Below are 21,208 nucleotides of genomic sequence, written 5' to 3' on the forward strand. Positions count from 1 at the left end.
AACATGCCCACCTGCGCAACGCGCTGTCGCACCGCGGCCTTTCTTCTAAGAAAATTTATATACACTTGTACACGCGCATTTTGCGAATCGCACGCGCGCATCCGCGCGTTAAAATTCGGGACTGTCTTTGGGGCCATTTTGTACGGTCTGTTTATTCGCGAAGTACGACCGGACACATTTCTGCGAGGGGCTGCTTAAATACATTCCCCCCATACTTTCAAATATCCTTCCGGTGGCGCTCCACATATAGCTTCATGGAGGAGCACGTCGCGGCGGGCCGTCTAGATGAAGCGCTCCGAAACCCCAATGACCCATGGGACACTGACGCCTACATGCGATACTTGGAGGAGGCTGACGCAGCTGATGCACGGCGGCGGGCGGCCAGCGGCGGCAGCGGCAGCGGCAACGGCGGGAAGAGACCGTCTTCGGAGGGCCCGGAAAGTTATAACGATCGACAGAACCAAGAAGAGCAGCAGCAGCAGCAGCAGCTACAGCCACCGCGGCGGCCGCCGGTTTCATTTTGGGAGTGGGTACGGGACCGGCCTGAGCTTTGGGTGGAGGATCCAGTGGCTCGCGCTGTAACCTCTGGCTTGAGGCATTGGGTGACGCCGGGTGACGGCGGCAGTAGCAGCGGGACCACTGCTACTGCTGCCGCCGCCGTCGTCACGCCCGCGGCCGCGGCGGCGGAAGCCGCGCGACGGAAGCGGGTGCCGCATTGCTACGGCCCCTTGGAGCTCACGACGCTGGTACGGGCAGCTGCGAGGTTGCAGCTGCAGGCTGCGGTTCCGGAGCATGCCGCCTGGCTGGTGTACGAGCTGCTGTATAGCAGCTACCGGCAAATGCCCGAGTTTGATGGACGCCAGCTGGCGCAGCTCTCATACAGCCTGGCGCAATTGGGTCCTTGCGTGCCGCCTGAGAGGTGGCGGCGGCGGTTTCTGGCAGCTACGCGGCGGCAGATGGCGGAGATGGATTCGCAGGTACGTGCGTGGGTATGAGGGAAGGCGTGGATTTGGTAGCTTCAGACGAGGCAATCAGATGCGATAGTAGGAATGCTAAAACTTTTACAGGCTTCTATGCTTTTAATAGTACACAAAATATATTACGGGTTGAAGGCCTTGGCCAAAGGCTTGGAGCGTCGTGAATGTTATTCAGATGTCTATTGTAGTTGGGTGCGACCAAGGCTCCATACCTTAAAAATAATAGCTGTATGACCTACGTGGTTTTGAGAAAGGATGCTTATGGAAAGCATGTTTGGATGCTGTCAGGGTTGCCAGAGACCGTGGAAATACATTGGAAATACATTGGCACCATGAGGATTGTCAAATAAATGTGAAAAGGCAAGACATTTCTCTTAGATATGATACCGATAGGTGACTGTTAGGCTTTTGTTTTGCGAATAGTGCAGGTATAACTTCAGGTGCGGATGCTAAGCCAGCCGCTGATACATAGCCGGTCCGCGTGCTAGCGAGTCCTGACAAGTTGCGAAAATTGTATGATGGACACTCTCTTAGTGAGAAGGCCTAAAGGGAGATTTCTTGTACCCACCATCACGAGATTACTTTGGGATATACTAAGTTCGCAGATTATTATTGGTATGACCGTACTTGAACAGGATCTGTTCTATAGGTCATACACCTGTCTGTGTTTTTTAACTCAGACAAGCTCCTCAACCCAGACGAAGAGTCGAAGTCCCGGTATCTGAGCGCAACGTTAGGCTGTAGTGGCCGTGCCGCTGGCACGGACGCGCTGCTCTGGATGAACGTCCCTCTGTGCCTCATTCCGCCAGTAGGGATGGTACTCGGGACATTCAGATGGGTTCACCCTTTTTCCTTGGTATCTGCCCTTTAATTCACTATCCATTCGAAAACTATACTAGTCGTCGCCGCGCAAAAATCAAACCCACTAGTAAGCTGTCCTTGCATAGCGCTACCAGATTGCGGACAGTAGCGGTTGGGAATGCGGCCGAGCCCGGCACCGTCTCCTCAAAGGCGAACCTCTGAGAGCGTGATGCGGGGTCTGTTGCAGCAGAGTCCTTGCTCCAGCCACTGGTCAAGAACATCGCGTGTTTCTTCTTAGGAGAGCCGCTGGAAGACGGTCAAAGCCGCCCACGGACTGTCGAGGTGGACGCACGGTATTGGACCGCCGTGTGTTGCGGCGAGGCGTGGGACATACGGTCCCTGCTTTCAGGGCCAGGCTTGGAGTTAACTCACTCCCCCATAAAAAATTGAAGCCCGCCCGACGATTTACAGGGGTTTTACAGGGGTGCTGGGAGGCACTCCCGGCCCCCGGTATCCTGTGTCGTAAAGTTGTTCAAAATGATGTTCAAAACACACACGCACAGAGACACACACACAGAGTCGCCCAGGTGATGCAAGGACCCACCCAGGGTGGGCAGCCGCACCCCGGGTGCAATTGGTGCAAAGGCTGCCCGGGCGGAACTGTGCCGCAGCGCATGCTGAGGTTGGTTTGTGTTGTGAGAGGGCCTTCGTAGCCACCGTGCGCTCTTTCATCATCGAATAAATGAGTGAGGTAGATGGACACTGGGTGGGTCGCGCGCCCTGGGACGAGCAGTACTAGGGGACTGTGGGGGGGCGGCCCTCACGCCCCTCTTCCCACGCCGCTAGGGGGAGAGTGCTTCGGGTACGGTTGGGGTATACGGTTAGGGGCCATGGCCAGCATCAGGCCCGGATCGGTGTGTAACAGAACCACACAGACACACATATTCACACACACAAAGCACACATGCACACACGTATATAGGGCTCCTGGGGATATGTATGGGGTGCCAAGTCCCTTGTGGCGAAACCAATGAGGCTACAGTTTCTTCTCCCCCTGTCCTGTCCTGTCCTGTCCTGTCCCTCCGCAACTGGGAGTGAGTTTGTTCCTTCGCGGTATCTTCCGATGATGCGGTCTATATCTGTGTACTTCGTTCCGCTCCACTGAAGGCGCCTGTCGTCCTCTGATAGTCCTCCATCTGCCCAAAAGCAGCAGCAGCAGTAGCAGTAGCAGTAGCAGCAACAGCAGCAGCAGCAGTAGCAGCAACAGCCAAAAGCAGTCACCACAGCAAAAACAGCTTTCCTGACACCGCAACTCCTTGCTCTCCCCCCCTCTCTCTCTCCCCCTCTCTCTTTCTTTCTTTCCACTAACGCCACGTCACGCGCCGCTCCCAGTCGCTGGCAAATCTGGCGCACTCCCTGGAGCCGCTCCGACTGGACCCCGACCCTGCCTGGCTGCGTCGTTTCCTCGTGGTTTCGGGGCCACTGCTGGACGGTCACCGGATGTCGGCTTCGGAGCTAACACAGCTCAGCTGGGCGGTGTTCAGCTTACGGCGGAGGTGCGGATGAGGAGGTGCTGAGTGCTAGTGTTTGGTGTTGTGCTCTCCAAGTTGCGCTTTACATATTGCTAGTATAGTAGTGCCTCGAAGCAAATCACTATCGGACAACAAGTCAACAAGTTCAACAAGTCGTCCGTGCATTGTCGTCCGTAAAACATTGGCTCCAACCACTTGCCCTCTTTTTCCCCTCTTTCGACCCCCGTGGGAAACCAACCGACTCCGACTCCGACCCCGGCACCCGAAACACGGTCAGGCTGTGCCGGGTGCGCCATTGGGCACAAGAGGTCAGCCAAGTTGCTCGGACTGTCGTGGAGCTCTGCAGTACGGCTACCGTACAGGCCTTTCCTTCCTCCTCCTCCCCATCTTCCCCATCCTCAAGGGACCACCTCAATCCGCACTCTCCGCCGTCGCCTTCAAAAGAATCGTCAAGTACGGCATTCGGTTCCATACTGTACGGCAGCGGAGTACGGCATGACTTTGGCTTCGGGGCAGGGCCCCCTATGCCTCTTCTCGACTACCTGCCGCCGTTGTTGCAAGACGTGGGTGAGCCGTTGCCACCGCGGTGCTTGGCGGAGCTGCGACAGCTGCTGCTGCCGCCGTACACGCCGTACACGCCGTCACCGTCACCGTCACCGTCACCTCCGCTTGATCTTGCTGGGACAACATCGACAGCTGTAGTCGCGTCAGCCGATGTTGTACCACCATACAAACCCCTCACGCCGCCAGCCACTGCTACCGCCACTACCACCGCCACCATCATCAGCAAGACGAATCACGTCCAGACCTCCAACCCCCCAACCCCCCCAAACACCTCACCCCCTGCGACTTTTACCCCCGTTTACCTTGGGCATTCTCCCATTTCCGCCAATGGCACGTGCGTCCACGGCGACGCACATGTCATTGACGCGCGAAGTTACGCCGGCGCGAGTGGCGGCGACGGCGGCGCCGACCCATGGGTCAGTGACCGTGCTGCGGCCCTGCTGATGGCTGTCGTGTCCGCCGACGGGCCACCACCACGGGGGCATCTGGCCGCATGGCTGCTTCAGCAACCGCCCTTAGTACTTCTCCTCACGCGGCTGTGGGTGGACGCCACATCGCTGGTGGTGGTTCCCGGTGGTGCCGTTGGGGCAGCAGGCGTTACGGAGTTGGATGGGCGTGGAAAGGAGGACGGGGAGGAGAGCAGTGCTGGCAGCGGCGGCGGCCGTCGCGGTATCGGCTACGAACTGGACTTGGACGACGACGATGACGATGACGAGGGTTTGGAGGAGGAGGAGGAGGAGGAGGAGGAGGAGGCACCAGGAGCAGGAGCAGGAGCTCTATTGGCGGTTCTGGAAGGCAACCCCCAACAGGACAAGGGGGTGAAGGGGGCGAAGGGGGTGAAAGTTCGCGGAAGCGCTGACTTGGACGCCTCCTCCTCCTCCTCCTCCTACATCGCGAGGTAAACCAGGCTTAGTTAATATTTAACCAGCGGGCCGCAGCAGCTTTGATCCGTGAGGCCCTGCCGAAGTTTTAAAGGAGGGGTTTCAGGGCTGTTGCAGCAGCTCAATCGGGATCGGGGGGGCCAGCAGTAGCAGCAGCAGCAGTAGCAGCATCTTTCTCCTGGTACGTAGCTGAATTGTATAGTGCAGCAGGCAAGGTTGCAGCAAGGCGTTTTTTCCAGGGCTGTAGCCGGTGAGGCTGTAGCGGCTGTAGCGCTTGGTGTACGGAAAAGGATCATCAGGCGCTGACGTCTTCGTCCATTACCGCTATTACCGTTACCTAGCTGCACTGAGAAGCGGCGGGGAGCATTGAGAACGTCATTTCTTACTATTTCCCTCTGATTATGTTGCCTTTTTAGGGACCTAAGGTCTATGGGAGGAGGCCTTCAAGGGCCCGGCGGCGGTGGCGGCGGCAGCGACGGCGGCATGCTGGCGGACAGTGCAACTGCGGCGGCGGCGGCGGCATCATCTGCGCCAGCAACCTTTGAGAGGTCAGTCGCCATGTACGGCGTCCCCGACCTGCCGGCGACGTCTCTGGCGGCGGCGGCCGTCGGCGCCGCCAGCTTGTCCAGTTCTGCCGCCGTGGCGGCAACCACGCCCTGGCCTCCGCCGACACCACGTCCGCACCACGCCGAAGCCGCCGCGCCGGGACACCGCGCACCAACGCTACTTGACACCCGCGAGATGCCGGTAATGGTAGCGGCCGACGGCGCCGGCGGCGCCGCCGGCGGCGGCAGCCAGCGGCAGCTTTTACAAATGCTCCACACCGCCTGTTGGCCCAGTGCTAGGTGGCTTGACGCTCTGGCAGCCGCCGCCACCGCGCAGCTACACATGGCTGGTTTCGGAGCGCAGAGCCTGGGCATCGTGCTGTGGTCGCTTGCGGGGCTGGGCTACAGCCCGCGGCCAGGATGGCTACAGCCATGGCTGCAGCGCACTGAACAGCTTGTTTGGGATTTCCGGCCAGCCAACCTCGCAAGTGTGCTGTGTGCGCTTAGTGCGTGGGGGGAGGTGCCCGCTGGCGGCGCGGCGGGGGCGCTGCGCGCCGCCGCAGTTCGGCTACTGCCGTCCATGGGACCACGGGAGCTACAGCTGACAGCATCGGCGCTAGCGCAGCTGTGTGAGGTTCCGCCGCCGCCGTCGCCGCCGCCGCCGCCGGAGGCTGAGGCGGCGGGTCGGGAGAAGCAGCCCGGGGCCGGCGGCCAAGGATGGATTAGGCGGAGTGACGGCGGAAGGAGGACGGAGGGCGGTCAGTACGGCTCCCGGCAGATGCGAGGGCACAGCGCCACCGGCCGCAGTAGCAGTAGCGGCAGTAGCGGCGGTTACGTAGGGCTGTTCGTGCCGCTGCAGGTAGAGGGGGCATCAACACCGTCACCAGCACCGTCGACCTCACATCAGCGGCGGCACCGCCGCGTAGAGGCACGTGTTGAGAAGCTGCTCGTCCAGCGTGCCGTGCAAGTGTCGTACAGCTACAATCCGCGTCACATGGCCCGCATGCTTCGGCTCCTGGCGCTGCGCCTAGGCTGTCTACGGGGGCTGTCGGAGCTGCGGGCGTTACTTGACGGCCATGCCGTGCATCTCGAAGGCGTCGTAACGGCGGCGGAGCGACGGCGCCGCCGCCGCCGTCACCGCGGGAGCCAGCTGGGGAATGCGGTGGACGTAGCAGCGTTAACGTCGGATGGGGAAGAGTACGGAAGGGGGCTCCCTGGAATTGGCGGGACAGATGGCTTTGCCGTACGGCCCCGGCGGCGTGAATTGCACGAACTCGGTCTGGCGGCGCTGGATGCTGTCCGGGCGGCAACGCCAGCCGGTAGTACGGCAATGAGTGACGAGGCGGCGGCGGCGCTGCTGCCGGTTAGGTGGTGGCGGGCGTACCTGGCAGCCTTAAAGATTTCCAACTGAAGCAGTTATGCGGTTGTGTTCGTAACGGTTGTCTTTTTTGGTTCAATGTCGTTGTTATAATGCTACAGGCGGTTGCTATTTTTTGGTGCGATGCAGATTGCTGCCGAGAGGAACGGTTATTGATGGCAACAGACATCGTCACATCAATCGTACAAAACATCCTGCTGGCCCGTTCGTGACCTTTCGTCCTCCCGTTCCGGTCACAACCCGGCGGTGTCGTGTATAGTACCGTTAACACAACATTTTTTTGTCATGGACTGTTATACACCATATACACATTCCTATCCAATAAACAAAATAGTATGTGCCGTACGGTGCGACGGTGGCAGGAAAACCATTTTGTTGTCCTATCCGAAAAGCTTAGTGTGTGTGGTTTTACAGTGGGGAACAGCTTAGTGTTGTCACTCTCATTTCCACACTCTCACACCCAGAGACACACTTGCTCACACAAAACTTCCCTCTCTCGTCACATGCACCACGCCTAAACCTTCGTACACTATAACGTTCTGCGAGCCATTCGGGCTCCATACTACGACATGTCGTGCCGTTGTTAAGCACGGTGCTTATTCAACAAGCCGCTGCAACCGTTGGGTTTCTCCTATACATCTTTGGCTAAGCGCTGAGGTATTTAGGAGATCGATTTCCGCGCTGAATGACGGCTGACACGGGCCGAGAGCAAACAAACTAGTCGAGCTCCAGTTTGCGCAGATATTTGTTGCAACAATGGATAGCATCTTATTTCACATAAATGAACGAGGTCAAATGGACGAGGAAAGGCAGCACCCAGGCAGCCCGCCTGTGATGTCTTATCACCCAACACATCCACATGTTTGGCATGGTCGGTGCGCATGTTATGTTCTTATGTTTCTGCTGAATTTAAAAAACGTCTCTTCAAGCGGAGAGGGGCAGATATCAGTAACCAAGAGCTGTCGGGCGTCATCGGGCGCTCTTTCATAGAAAGTATGTTGGAACTATAGGTGGGCTATGTAAGATTGCATTTCTTAACTGGGCTACAATAGAAGTATGCATAGGCGTGGAAGGCCATGAATCCTACGGCATGTAGGTGGGCATGTTTGAAGTACGAGGCTACGAGATGCTACCTTCTTCCTGTTATAATTCCAATTTGTTTTACATAATATTTCGGTATCATTTAGGTCTTTGCTGCGGGTGGGTAGGCCCTTGAGACAATGCTAAAGCACACCATGCTAACGTTTCATTACAACGCTGAAAATGCAGACCATTTTTATCTTAATATTGATTTCTAGCTTGCATTTAGCTAATGGGGCCAACGATAGTGTAGAAGCTCAGCAACTGCAGTGCTTTAAAAACGTTAAAACGGACGCTCTATGGCAAGCGTAAGCAACGTAGCAAAAAATTAATAGCTCCATGTATTTGATAAAAATCTGAAAAATTGGTGGTTGGATTTGGGTCCTGTTCGGGTGGCTGAGCCGTGTCCTACGTGGTTACACCTTCCGCGCATAGACATCTTTTAACACCGATTGCAGATGCGGCGAGACAAAAGATCCCGGCTATTACGACCTGCCAATTTGGGGCGCGCTAATCAAGAACACAGCGGAATGCATGCCATACGAAACAGAAGTCGCGAACCAGGTGCGCTGTGCAGCGGACTAATAACGCGTTTATCTGCAGCGCACGTGTCTGCTGGGAATCCGACTGCCGTGTGTGCGCGTATATGTGGATTGTGGTATTTTGTACGTATTTATTTGTGTGTGTGTGTTTCTGTTACAGATTGATCGGGGCCTGACGCTGGCACCTAACCGTACCAAACCCTTAACGGGAATGAGCGACCGCCGAAGCACTCTCCCCCTAGCGGCGTGGGAAGAGGGGCGTGAGGGCCCCCCCCCCACAGTCCCCTAGTACTGCTCGTCCCAGGGCGCGCGACCCACCCTGTGTCTATATACCTCTATAGTCGATGATGAAAGAGCGCACGGTGGCTACGAAGGCCCTCTCGCAACACAAACCGACCTCAGCACGCGCTGCGGCACAGTTCCGCCCAGGCAGCCTTTGCACCAATTGCGGGGCCACAAACAAACCAGATTTCGTACCTCAGCGGCCATCGGCTATGCTGTGTGGAATATGCATAATCTGCTAACTGCTGTTTGCAGTTCCCCCGAATCATTCTGATGGCGAATAACTTACGTCATGAAATTGTGGACATTGTGCTTTTACACAGACCGCATACGGTACTTTTTGGGAGATCAACGCGAAGCGCGAGTTCGAATCCTACCTGGAGGAGTTTAATAACGCGACGGGCCTTAATATTGGCTTCCAGTCCCGACCTCCCGGTGACTATTTCGACGAGAACAACGCGACGGAATGGCCGACAGGGGAGGCTCCCGGTCCGTTTGATTTTTGGATGGTCGGCGCGGAGGTGTTTGGAGAAGGCATCGCGCATGAGGCCTTTGCAGACCTGACATTTTTGCTCGACCGCGAGGATCACTACAAGTTCACAGATATCCCGCCGGCGTTGAGGTACGACAGTGTACGACAGCGTACGACAAGTTTACACTGTACTGCTTTATGTCGTATTCTGTATTATGTATGCACTATGCTCGGTTGGCTGGCGCTGTAAGGATGCTAAGGCATGTACGGAAGGCATGTACGAAATGTGTTATGTAATATAAAACTATCTTTGTGCGCAGGTCTGCGGTATCGTCCGCCTTCACAGGATCCTACACGGCACTTCCCTTTATGGTGATGCCGTGGCTGCTGCTGTACCGGCGTGACGTGTTTAATGCGTACGGCATTGCCGTACCACAGACCTGGGATGAGGCAATTGCTGTGGCGGAGGAGCACGGCAACGGCAAACTAGGTCCAGGGCAGCCTGACCTGGGGTTTTGCTTTGACAGCAATTTGGGTGGGTACTTGATATTTTTCTTGCTGTTCTTATTTTTTTTAATTTATCAGGCCTGAGCAGGCAGCACTTTCGAAGGCAGGCTTGAACAGGCAACGTGTATTGCGAACTGGACCATTACGTCCCATGCATCCCGCAGTACTACTCCGCCAAACAGGTTTCCCGCTTACCCAATATGATTAACATTTATTTAATCAGTAATGTATCATCCTATCTATGCGATTAATGTATATCTATATCTATATCTATAATTACGTTTCCGGCGATGCATGCATCCTGCGCTTCGAAGGCAGCCGTACATTGTACGACACCCAACCGACACAACCGCTGTGCAGGCTGAACGCAGGGAATCTTAACGGTGTCTAAATGCCTATGTGTTGTTATGTCGTATATGCCCTCGCCAGCCAGTGGCAATGCACGGAGGGCACTTGCATACATTTTGGCGTCTGTGGTACAACTTCGTGGACCAAGCCATGGTTCCTGGTTCGATCCCGAGGACTTGAAGCCACTGTACGCGACGGAAGCCCTGCGAGAGGCGTTGCGGATCTTCACAACCCTAAAGCGATACAGTGTTGATGACGTTACGGCATGTCAGGAAGTGTACGACATGATGGCAGGTGGCAGGTGTTTGATGCTTTGGGGCTTTTCCTTCGCTTTCAAGGTGAGCTCTATGTCCTGGGCGCGTGCCTGTGATATATATTTCTCTACTTCTATTTTACTTTTTCATTTCCTTGTTTTCGCTCAATATCCTTGTTTTCATTTTTTCCTTGTTTTCAAATTCCTTGTTGCATAATGTTGCGTATATCGGTACCCAAGGGGGAAATGGAAGGGTGCGCAAAAATCCCAACCAGGGCGCATATGCGTGTATGTATGTATATATGTACATGTGTGTATGCATGTATGCTCTCTGTGTTGCGGTCTCCTCCTTTTCAATTCGAGAAGAACAATGACAATTAACATGTTAATACATCTTTACAAGGTTACCTTTGACATCTATTCATCATTGCCCCTCATCCCCAACCTCTAACCGCCGCCAACCGCCAACCGACTTGCGTCTTGCTACTGGTGTACCCCCCTCCCACCAACAACCCACCACACACATACAAACAAAAAAACACACGCACACATGCAGCGCGGCTCCTCCGTCTCCGGCCCCCTCCGCGGCCGACAAGGCGTGGCTGCCGTACCTGGATCCACCCTGGTCCTGGACCGACCCACGGGTCGCTTGGTGCAGTGCACTCCGGAACTCTGCCCCTACGCCACGCCCATCACAACCGCCGCCAACAAGATCGTCGCCAACGCCACCGCAACGAACGCAACTAACGCAACCGTGGCCGCTAACGGATCCGGAACGGCGGTTACCCTGGTCAACCGTGTCCTCCCCTTAGACTCGGTCAGCTTTACGATCAACGCCTTTGCGCCGCTGCCCCGGCAGGCAGCGAGCTTTGCACTGCTGCACACCTTCACGTCCCCCTCGCAACGACAAAAAGTCATGTTATCCCCTACCTCAGGTAACTTTGCTGCACATCATGTACGGGATGTACGGATGTACGGTGCTTGAGCATACTATCCGACATCATCATGAGAGATGTACCGTCCCGCGTCATGCAACCTAAGTCACCAAGGAAGCTTACCGGGTTTTGCGTGGTGGCATCGAGGGGTGTTTTTCATCGGGAGATTTTATATATTGGGGGAACGCGGTCCTCTTGCCTTCAAACCTAAAACCCTAAAACCATTCTCTTTCCCTTTCTCCCTACCCCCACCCCCCGACTTTCCCCCCAGATTTAGGGCCCCTACGGACTTCGGAGCTCGCAGAGGGCATCTGGGTGGCGGCGGGGTGAGCGGAGAAGAAGGGGGAGAGGGGGAGAGGGGAAGAAGAGGATGTGGGGGTGAGGGTTGGCTGTTGTGTGTTGTCGAGCGTGTTTGCCCCCAACAGCTTTTTCGCTCACCCCCTACTACTTCCCCCCCCCCTTACTCTCCTTATCACCGATAGTGTGGCTATCCTATCCGCCCGAAAACTATTTTTTTTTTGAAACTACTCCATGTCGCCCGCGCCTCCTCTTTCCCCCCATCTTTTTCTCTTTTTTTCTTTTCTCTTTTTTTCTGTCTTTCCTTTTATTTTGTACTATTTTGTACTTCCGATCCGAGGCAGGTACGAGCCCGAGGACGTTAAATCCTTCCTCTCGGAGAGCAGGAGGTACTTCGTCCAGGAGGCCACCGTTTACCAGGAGCTGCGAATTCCGGGCGTGTTTGACTTCTAGTGAGTCGGGTTTAATTTCATAGGACTTTATTTATCGGTTAAAGTTTAAATTCGGTGAGCCAATTTCGGTTTTATTCGAGTTTTAATTTTCGGGGTTCAGGGGTTTTCGGCTGTTTTAAGGATTAGTTTAACGGTGCCGCGGCCTAGGAGGGAGGGAGGGAGGGAGGGAGGGCAAGGGTAAGGGTAAGGGTAAGAGAGGAAGAAGGAAATTGAGCATTTCTATGTAAAAAGGAGAGGGTCGTTGAAAAGGTGGGCTGTGGCGACCTGTGGTTTCCTTTTCTGGAGCAGCAGGAGCATGTGTGTGTATGTATGTGCGTAACTCGAGATCACGAGGAGTTTGAAACATGTGCGCGCCTGCACGTGTGCGTGTACGATGTGTGTTTTTTCCTGCCATGTCGTACATGCAGTGCCCTCATACAAACGGTGCTGCAACGATCCGTCTGGGGCAACTACACCTACGACGAGCTCATGTCGTACGCTGCTACAACCACCGAGGATATCGTACGGCGGGTGGGCGGAAAGGAGTATCTACTAGAGCTGTACCGCAAGTCCATCGACTACAGCCCACCTCCGACTGGGAAGCTGTACGACATGGTGGGGTGATTTGCTGACTGGATATCGTTCTGATGCTTCTTTTGGCGTCTTGGCATTTCCCAAGGAGCGTGTTTAATCCCTTACATTGCCATAGATTGCCATGTCGTACAGACGTACACTGAAATCGCAGTCGTACCGTGTACGGCAGGTGCGGCCTGTCCACGTGGCCGCCCAGCAGAATAAAAAAATTCAGGAGGATTTTTTACAAAACATAAAAAATGAAAACATTTCCGTTCCGAAAAAGTATATATTATCTTAATAAGTTTGCAAAATATTTTTTGTTAGATTAAAAATGTTTTTCTCTTTCCCTTTCTCTTTTTCTGACCTTTGTCCGTTCTGTTCCCGCCCCCGTACTCACTTCCCCGGTTTTCTGCGTCGTGTATGAATTGAAATCTGGTGGTATTTCAAAAGTTTTTGCTTTTGTTACCTGAAGCTTTTCCCAATATTCTCATATGCACATCCGTTCCTTCCCTGTGTTTTTCCTACCCGAAATACTACCTCACTCAACCGACTTCCGCCCTTTGCCAACGAACTGCCGTACCAACAGCGGCAGCAACAGCAACAGCAGAAGATAGTTTTGGTTTCGGTGCTGGTACCGACCGTGACGATGGTACTGCTGGTGGTGGCGGTGATGTGGGGATATTTGCGCTACAGCCGACTGCGGGCTGCAGCGCGGGCGGCGCTGAGTGCGGCTCCTGGGGCGGGTCCCACCACTACTTTGTTGGTCACTGACATTCAGGTTGGTTGGTTAGTCAGTTGGCTCGTTCGTTGTTACACCTTGTTCAGTATGTCTGTAGGTCTATATGTCCGTATGTGTATGTGTGTATGTTGTTACAGGGTGGTTAAGCTTCACCAGCGGCCCCCTTTCCCTTGGGAGGCAGTCCACCCTAATCCATTCACCCCATCCACTTCAGAATGTATTCGTTGGGTTCGGCAACTCATTACCACCAGCATCCAACCAAAATCTAGCAGATCAACGGCGCCTCAACTTAGTTCCTGGTCAGCTCGCAAGTTGATGTTATCACGTCCTACATCGTCCACAAGATGGGATGCCACCTCCCAATTCAACACCTCTCAAACACCCGAGGAGCCGACAGGCGGATTTGAAACCGGATCGGCCGGGAACAGAAGTCAGGCCTTAACCTGTGCCAGCCGCTTGCCAACCTTAACCTCTGCCAGCCGCCTGCCTGTATATATGTATGTGTACGAAGCTCTGCGCGTGGCGTGCGGGATCTGATCGTGCCCGAGAGACTGTGTGGCCATCACTTAAATAGCCGGGACGCGTGTGTGTGTGTGTGTGTGTTGGGGGGGAAGTCTTGGCTACCATGATCTTGCCTGATCAGTAATGCGCAGTAATAATGCACGGCCAGCTGACTCGCTGACCCTGTATCTACTTTCATACGGATCTGGATTCTTCACTGCTGTAACAAAAACACACATCCCCCCAACCCCCAACCGCCACCTCCCAACCCCCAACACCACCTCCCAACCGCCAACCGCCAACCCCCCCTGCTTTCTTCTCACTTTCCGACATCTCACCGCCGCCTTAGGACTCCACCGTGCTCTGGGAGGGCCTACCCGCGGAGGTCATGGACGCTGCTGTGAAGGTACATCACCGGGTCGTACGGGAGCTGCTACTGCCGTACCGAGGGTAAGAGCGGGGGGAAGGGCAGCTGTGCTACTGCCACACTGGAAGACTTAAGTAAAGACTTGCAGATGGCGCGGAGATGTGTGTGCGTGGGGGGGCGGGAAGAAGGTTCTAGACAACCTCTCTTGCAGGATTTTCCCACCCGGGGGAACGACTGCACGAATAATAAATATATAAAACCCAATTAAAACCCTAAAACCCGACGGGCCCCCCCCCAAACACTCTCACGCCTCTGCAGGTATGAGAGTGCGACGGAGGGTGACAGCTTCATATTAGCCTTTGGGAAACCTGACAGGTCTGTTTGTGTGGTCGTTGGGGTGGTTGGGGTGGTTGCGGTGGTTGGGGTGGTTGGGACCGAGGGAGGGGGTTTTACGGCACGCCGGTCTGCGGGGGCTGCCGGCTTCCTTGCGTACGTGACTGCGAGCTGCGCCTCTCTCCCTTTTAAATTGGCGGCCTTCATTTTGAATTCAGATCTTTCTCTGGTGGTCTGAAGGGTGGTCTTAAACCCTAAGCACACCCAAATACATTCACATTTCCTTTCCGTACCTTGCCGTACCTTGCCGTACCCTCGTCAGGGCGCTGTCCTTCTCTCTAGCCGCCCAAGAGGCGCTCCTGAAGGCCGACTGGCCGACCCAGCTGATTACCAATGAGAGCGCCGCCACGGTTGTCGTACGCTGCGACGCCGCAGCCTGTGCCGCCCTACTGCCGTACATCTGTCGTGCGTCGCGGTTACGTGACGCACTGGCGTCGTCGCTCGCGCAGGTTGTCGGGGCCGCCACTGCTGGCGGCTGCGTCGGCGGAGACGCTGGCGACGGCTGTGACGGCGCTTCACCGCCGCCGCCGCCGCCGCATCCGCCGCCTTCTTCGCTTCTCATGTCGTCGTTCAGGAAGTCTCTGGACCGTCGTCCAGCTAAAGACGATTTTAACTCTTCCGTGTGCCGTACACCCCGTGCGCGTACGGCAACAATGGCGACGGCGCTGATCAATGCAATGCGGGCCGCCAGCAGCAGCGAGCGCAGCTGCACCATTTCCGGTCATGGCGGCAACAATGGCGGTTCTGCTGGCGGCGGCGGCGGCGGCGGCAGTGGCAGTGGCCAGGAGCCGGTGCTGACGGAGCGATTTAGCCCCCAATCCGCAGAGTCATTACGAAGGAATACCAGCGAAAGGACGCGACGGCCGGTTTCCGTCTTCGCCAGGAGACCGGTCAGCGGCGGCGCTGGGCTTGCTGGCGGACGATCTGGTGTCGCCGGCTCCCCCGCCGCCGCCGCCGCCGCCGCCTGTGGCGGCCGCGCATCCACGGATCAGGGCTACTCGACGAGAACAACTCCTGGCTTTCTTTTTAGTACGGATACGCCGTCGACGTCAGCCACGGAAATGAGGCCGTCGACGGCTGCGACGGCGGCGGCGGAGCTGCTGTCGGAAACGTCGTACACACCGTCAGCCGCGGCGGCGGTGCTGGAGAGCGATGGTGACGGCGTCAGCGGCGCCGCCAGTGGCGGCGTCAGTAGCATGTACGGCGAGGATCTGGGTCTTTTGCGGCCGTCGGCGGCGTCGGGCTGGCAACGTATCAGTCGGGCTGGCAACGGCTGGACCGCCAGCGGCGGCGCCGGCGGCGGCAGCGGCGGCACCGCCATCACTTCAGCGAACCTTGGAGAAGCGCTGGCAATCATGTTTCCTTCCGTGCCTGGGTTGAGTGGGTGCGCCGCCGCCGCCGCCGCCGCCACAACAACCATTGGGTTTGGGGGCGGCGACATTCTGTTGTTCAGGTCCGTCACAGGTCTCAACTCTCGTTCGCCTGTTCGTCTGTCTGTCATTCGGTCGTTCTGTCGGCCGTATCCTAGCTATCGCTCGCTCCTTGGTTCGTCTGTTTGTCTGTTCATATGCTCGGGGCAATCAATTTGTTCGGAGGTTGCATTTTTTTGCACAGATGCAACTCATCCGTACGTTGCATTTCCCCAACTCCAGCACCGAAGAGCAGCCTCTCGTCGACTTGCCTTCACGTCGGAGGTCCCGGACCAGAGTTTCTCTCAAGGTGGTGGTCGTACAAAAGAGAGAAAACCCTTCCGTACATTCACCACTTGGTCACAAACTTAACACCCGAGCGGGTTTAAACGTGTTTAAGAAACGCTGCTGGTATGAGCCACCTATTCAGTTATTCAGTTCTCTAGATAAAAAGCCAAGTTTTTTAAAAGTTAAAACCCATTAAAACCCAAATTAAAACCCACTAAAACCCATTTTAAAACCTTAAAATTACCCCAGGGGTCTCCGAGTGCGCATGGGCATGCACTGTGGTGTTTCGCCTAAAGAGGTGCAGTACAACCGCGCCAGCAGTCGTACAGTTTACCCCGGTCGTACGCTACAGCTAGCCAAAGCCGTATCGGACGCGGGTCGCGGTGGGCAAATCTTGATGTCCAGTGCCGTACAGACGGCCCTCAAAGCTGGCGGTGGCGGCGCAAGTGGCGGCAGCGACGTGCCGTACATTGTACTGAGTGCTGGGCGTCACCTGTTGAAGGTGGGCACGCAGGTGGCCGAGCTGTACGACGTATTTCCTCGGGATTTACTCGCACGCGCCGGGCACATACCGGGGCTGCGGTCTCTACAGGATCAGGTGAGAAGACGTGTTGAGTTGTATGCGTATATATGTTCGGTTTCAATTTGTAAGTATGTCGATATGTATCTATGTATGTATGTCAGTGTATGTGAGTATGTGTGTGTTGGTGTGTCTGTATGTCCGCCAGACCATGTGAGGGTCGGTGTAGTATTAGAGATTGTTCTCCTGTTGTAAAATGAAAGGCTTCGAAGAACGCAAAACATAATTTGTGTAAAATCCGTTTGCGAAACTGAGCCGCGCAGGGAGAAAAAGCTCTCCAAACAAATGTCGCTTTAATTAATAAAAGGTTGTGTTTGTCTGTATGTATATATCCGCTAAATAACGCAAACCGAAAACTCTCACAATTTTTAAACTATGTAAACCGAATTTATACCACCCACAAAGCATCAACCCGTCCCGGTTATCCTCTGGGACACGTTTTCCGACCCCGCCGAATCTTAAAAACCCTAAAACCCTACAACCCTAAAAAGGTTCCCGGCGTGCTGGCGGCACCTCTGGGGCGAGTGGCGATGGCTCTAGCCCACGTACAGGACTCTGAAGAGTTCGCGGGGTGGGGTTTGGAAGCTTCCCTGGAAGGACATCGGGCCATGAGCCGGATTGCGGCAACACACGTACGACAGCAAGGCGGTTACTTGGTGAGCGGTTTGCTGAGGTCTTGGTTTGCATGTGCATCATGCATGTGTGTGTCAGGATGTGGACTTGTTATGTTTTCTTTTGCTATTATGTTTTTTTATTATGTCTCATGGGAAAAAAACTGATCGGAGAGTTTTTTTTGTCAAACTATAAGAAATGGGGGAGCGGTCGGGTGGTGGAGGGCGAGGTGAAACGTTTCCTTATTCTTGTTATGTGGAGCCTCGGTGTTCTCGGTTTATACTTCTAACCGTCAACCCCCAACTGTCGGCCCAACTGTCACTTGCTTTCGCAGCTGCGGACTCCTCCTGGCTCCTTCCACGCCGTCTTCACTCGCCCAGCAGCAGCCATCAGTTGGGTTTTGGAACTGCAGGTCAGCGCATCGAATCCTTGTAACATCTTTGATTTTTTAATTTATTTTAGGTTTTCCCAGGAGCCCTTTTTTCCCTCCTCTTCCTGCCTTATTCCCCCTTTCCCTCCGCTCCAAAATGCCTTCTCCTGTCTTTTCTTCTAGGTCATTGTTTTGCGTCTTCGGCATCCGCTCCCGCCCTCCTCCTCGTCTTCCAACCGAAACCCTCGTCTCGAAACGCCCCTCTATTCCCCCTCCCCCGCTCACTCGATGACCTTCCCTAGCGCTTGACCTTCCCGCCAAACCTCTCCTCCCCCCTTTTAGGAGGAGCTCAGTCCTGCTCCAGGGAACCCGTCCACATCACCACCACCGCAACCACCAGGACCGCAATCACAACTGCCACAACCACCACCATGGCCGCTACAACTAACAGCTCCCAGCGTCAACAGCAGCAGCGATAGCGATGCCGCGGGTACACTCCTACGAAGGGTGAGTGGACGGCAATAATATACGACAGTAGACATGAAGATCCAAAGAGCCGTACATTTGCACGGCCTCTGGCGATGGCGAGTGTGGGGAGTTGGGATACCCCTGTACGGCAGAATGACGTACATGGCGGGGCCCTTTGGAAAACCGTAGAAAGAGGGAAAAGATGCAGAAGAATGCGCCGGTGATTGGTGTTTGAATTCAAATTTGAATCTCAGGCATCCCGCTCAAAACCTAAAACCCTAAAGCCGCTCCCTTTCAGGCTGTTGCCGGGTTCCAACTGTCAACCTTCCACTTCAAAGGCGGTGTCGACGTGGGACCCCTGACGGCGGCGCTCGGTGCTGACGGCGAGATGTCGTACAGTGGCGGCGCCGCCAAGCGTACGGCGTGCTTGGCCGCGAACGCAACATGGCATGAGGTTCTCGTCAGCATTGAGGTCGCTGGGGAGGTGCTTGGGGAGGTAAGGACGCATAAATGTGTGTGCGTGTGTGTATGTGTTTACAGGGTACGGGTTCTCACGTATTGCAAGTGACTTTCACGACAAAAGGACTTTAGAAGTCAGAATGAAATTTTATACACACGGGTTTTCAAGCTGCATGAAACTGTTAAAATTTCATCCGGATATGGGCTGGGTACGGTTGGAAGTACTGAGTACGGATGAGTACGAAAGCAGATACTGCTTCAACGACAAGGGTCTCTCACTCCATCATCTTAGGGTGTATTTCCAGTGCGGATTAAGGCCAGGGATTAAGGTCCCGCTATTCCCGGCTAATCCCCGGCTAATCCCTGGCAATTCTAAAGGCCTGGGATTAGGGCGGGATTAAGGCCGTACAAAGGGCGATGCACATAATTTGATGCGATCTCGAAGCTAATATTACCAGTTCTGAATTGCTTTGGGCATTAGGCATCGTATGAGTATAAAATATGGGCAAGAAGCGCACTCTTCTCGCCGTTGTGGCCACCGTTGCGGCCTTACATTGAAGTAGCACCTTTCGCGCAAACCAAATCAGATATTGCTTACTTGAGGTCATCCATATGGAATTACCTAGAAATTAAAGTAAGATATAACGCCGTGAACGCTAATCCAGATACGGAAAGTTACTACCTGAAGGTGGTGCCAGGTAAGGGTGCATTTCCAGTGCGGATTAAGGCCAGGGATGAACCCTCTGTCCTCCATCGATACCTGCTCAAACGGCTAAGTTGTTGGCAAACTTACCTCGCCTTTTCAACCTTTGGTTCCCTTATGGAACGAAACTATGTGATAAGCTCGTACCAAGGACTTCCTTGCCCTAATCCCTGGCCTTAATCCGCACTGGAAATGCACCCTTATTACTGTCTCACGAGTGATTTCATTACTACCCTGAACACATTCCCCCATTGCGTTACATTGACTTCATTACTGCATCGCGCTTTGTCGTGCATCTACATGTCGTACATATATCTGCTCTTCAGGACCACCCAGCGGCGGCGGCGTTGAGGAGGGCCGCAGCAGCAGCGGCGGCGCCATCGTCGGCGCCGCCGGCGGCGCCGTCATCATCATCGTCGCGAGGCATAACCTCTGGACGCGGCAAGCGAGCTTGCCGCCTGAGGGCCCTTCGTCCTGCGAGCAACAACAACAACAACAACAACAACACTTTTCATACATGTCCTAGTCAGGCCTCAGCTGCGGGCCTGTTCAAGCACATCTCCGGGGGGGCCGATCCTGCGGCCGATCTTGGACCAGCGGGACTCAGCTCATGCCAAGAGGCGGTAACAGAAACGGTTGGGCCCGCGCGGTTCTTTTCTAGCGCTGACACAGCCGGCGGCAGTGCGGACAGACCCATGGGTCGCGGCCGTGAATCGGCTGCGGCTGCGGCTGCTGCGGCGGCTGCCGCGGCGATGCCAGCGGCCTGCACAGGTGACGCAGCTGGAATGCCAATGGAATCGCCATTCGTGTTCGGACCTGCAGTACGAATGTTCAAGTTCAAGGGTGGCGTCATTGAGGCGTGTGCCGTCGCTCTGGCGCGTGACGGTGGCGGCGGCGGCGGCACCGCCACCACCGCCACCACCGCCACCGGCACGGCGTCGTCCTCATCATGGGGCCCATCAGTTGTGTAGGTTAACGCAACTCTGCAGCGAGGGGAGAGCGTTACGGCGCGACGTTTGAGGCACACACACACACACGCTGCAGCAGCAGCTTTGGATGGAAAAAGCAAGGGAAGCCCAACGCTGTTAAAAGTAGAGAGGGGGGGGGGAAGGGATGACGCAAGGAAGGCAAAGGAGTACAGGAGGGAGGCCGCGGAAGGTGAGAGGACCAGCACTGGGCAATAGGAAACGGCTCGAGCCAACCTTTCGCAGCATCTCTTGCACAGTATGTTCCTGGCACAGCGCAAAGCGCGGCTGTTGAACGCCTGAGTTCCAAGAAGCGAACGAACTCGCTGCTATATTTCTGCCGATTACCTTTGTCTGTTTTCATTTCCTGCCTATTTTTCACATGCCTTCTGTTTTGTTGTTGTGGAACCACGTCGTACGCAGTTGAATTTATACAAAAAAATGTTCGAAGCGTGTTTGGAAGCGCTGCATCGCGCCGATTGTTCATGTTTGGGAACCAGGAAGAAGGTTGTATATCCACGAGCGGATGTTTGGATAGTTTCCGAATTTCAGCAACTTCACTTTTTGAATTGTTTCCGTATGGAGTGTACAAACAATTGTACAAACAAGTACAAGTTGAAACGACTTGTTCTTGTATAAATCAGATCAGCATCTGAATAAACCGGCAAGTTGTTTGGTAAATACGGTTGCTGTTGCAACCGCCCTAGCTTTGAGGTATTTTATCTTGCACGAGATGTCCTGAGTAACGGTAGTTGACTGGTGAAATGGCTTTACGCTGAAGGGCTTTCAAAGCCAGAAGTTCTCCCTTCTGTTTCGGGTGTTACGGACAACCGAAGGTGCGGCGAAGGAAATGAAAGTGGTGTTAATTTCTAAACAGGCCGAAGGACGTGAAAGTGATGTTTGAAGTTATTACTCCCCGCCGGTTATGTGCTTGGGGGAGATCTATCCTTACC

The 21,208-nt window shown here is 55.0% G+C and overlaps 4 protein-coding genes across 4 annotated transcripts; all 4 read left to right on the forward strand.

The window, feature by feature from the left end:
• Positions 1-254: 254 nt before the first annotated feature.
• VOLCADRAFT_97252 (uncharacterized protein) lies at positions 255-995 on the forward strand (the record flags this gene model as incomplete). Its single annotated transcript, XM_002956210.1, has 1 exon — positions 255-995. One exon carries the CDS (start codon positions 255-257, stop codon positions 993-995), a length of 741 nt encoding a protein of 246 aa, XP_002956256.1.
• A 1,813-nt stretch (positions 996-2,808) lies between these two features.
• On the forward strand, positions 2,809-4,776 carry VOLCADRAFT_97253 (uncharacterized protein; the record flags this gene model as incomplete). Its single annotated transcript, XM_002956211.1, has 5 exons — positions 2,809-2,872; positions 3,171-3,334; positions 3,588-3,618; positions 3,714-3,877; positions 3,910-4,776. The coding sequence occupies 5 exons, from the start codon at positions 2,809-2,811 to the stop codon at positions 4,774-4,776; spliced, it is 1,290 nt and encodes a 429-aa protein (XP_002956257.1).
• A 537-nt stretch (positions 4,777-5,313) lies between these two features.
• On the forward strand, positions 5,314-6,711 carry VOLCADRAFT_97254 (uncharacterized protein; the record flags this gene model as incomplete). The annotated part of the gene is made up of 1 exon (XM_002956212.1): positions 5,314-6,711. The coding sequence occupies one exon, from the start codon at positions 5,314-5,316 to the stop codon at positions 6,709-6,711; it is 1,398 nt and encodes a 465-aa protein (XP_002956258.1).
• A 1,043-nt stretch (positions 6,712-7,754) lies between these two features.
• VOLCADRAFT_97255 (uncharacterized protein) lies at positions 7,755-20,261 on the forward strand (the record flags this gene model as incomplete). The annotated part of the gene is made up of 19 exons (XM_002956213.1): positions 7,755-7,774; positions 8,217-8,322; positions 8,906-9,204; positions 9,375-9,589; positions 9,991-10,247; positions 10,719-11,097; positions 11,369-11,423; positions 11,739-11,846; positions 12,254-12,440; positions 12,988-13,179; positions 13,991-14,091; positions 14,327-14,383; positions 14,664-15,854; positions 16,348-16,696; positions 17,170-17,334; positions 17,625-17,702; positions 18,003-18,167; positions 18,427-18,624; positions 19,617-20,261. The coding sequence occupies 19 exons, from the start codon at positions 7,755-7,757 to the stop codon at positions 20,259-20,261; spliced, it is 4,767 nt and encodes a 1,588-aa protein (XP_002956259.1).
• Positions 20,262-21,208: the final 947 nt, after the last annotated feature.

The sequence above is a fragment of the Volvox carteri genome, assembly GCF_000143455.1.
Source record: "Volvox carteri f. nagariensis unplaced genomic scaffold VOLCAscaffold_59, whole genome shotgun sequence".
Taxonomy (NCBI): Eukaryota; Viridiplantae; Chlorophyta; class Chlorophyceae; order Chlamydomonadales; family Volvocaceae; genus Volvox; species Volvox carteri.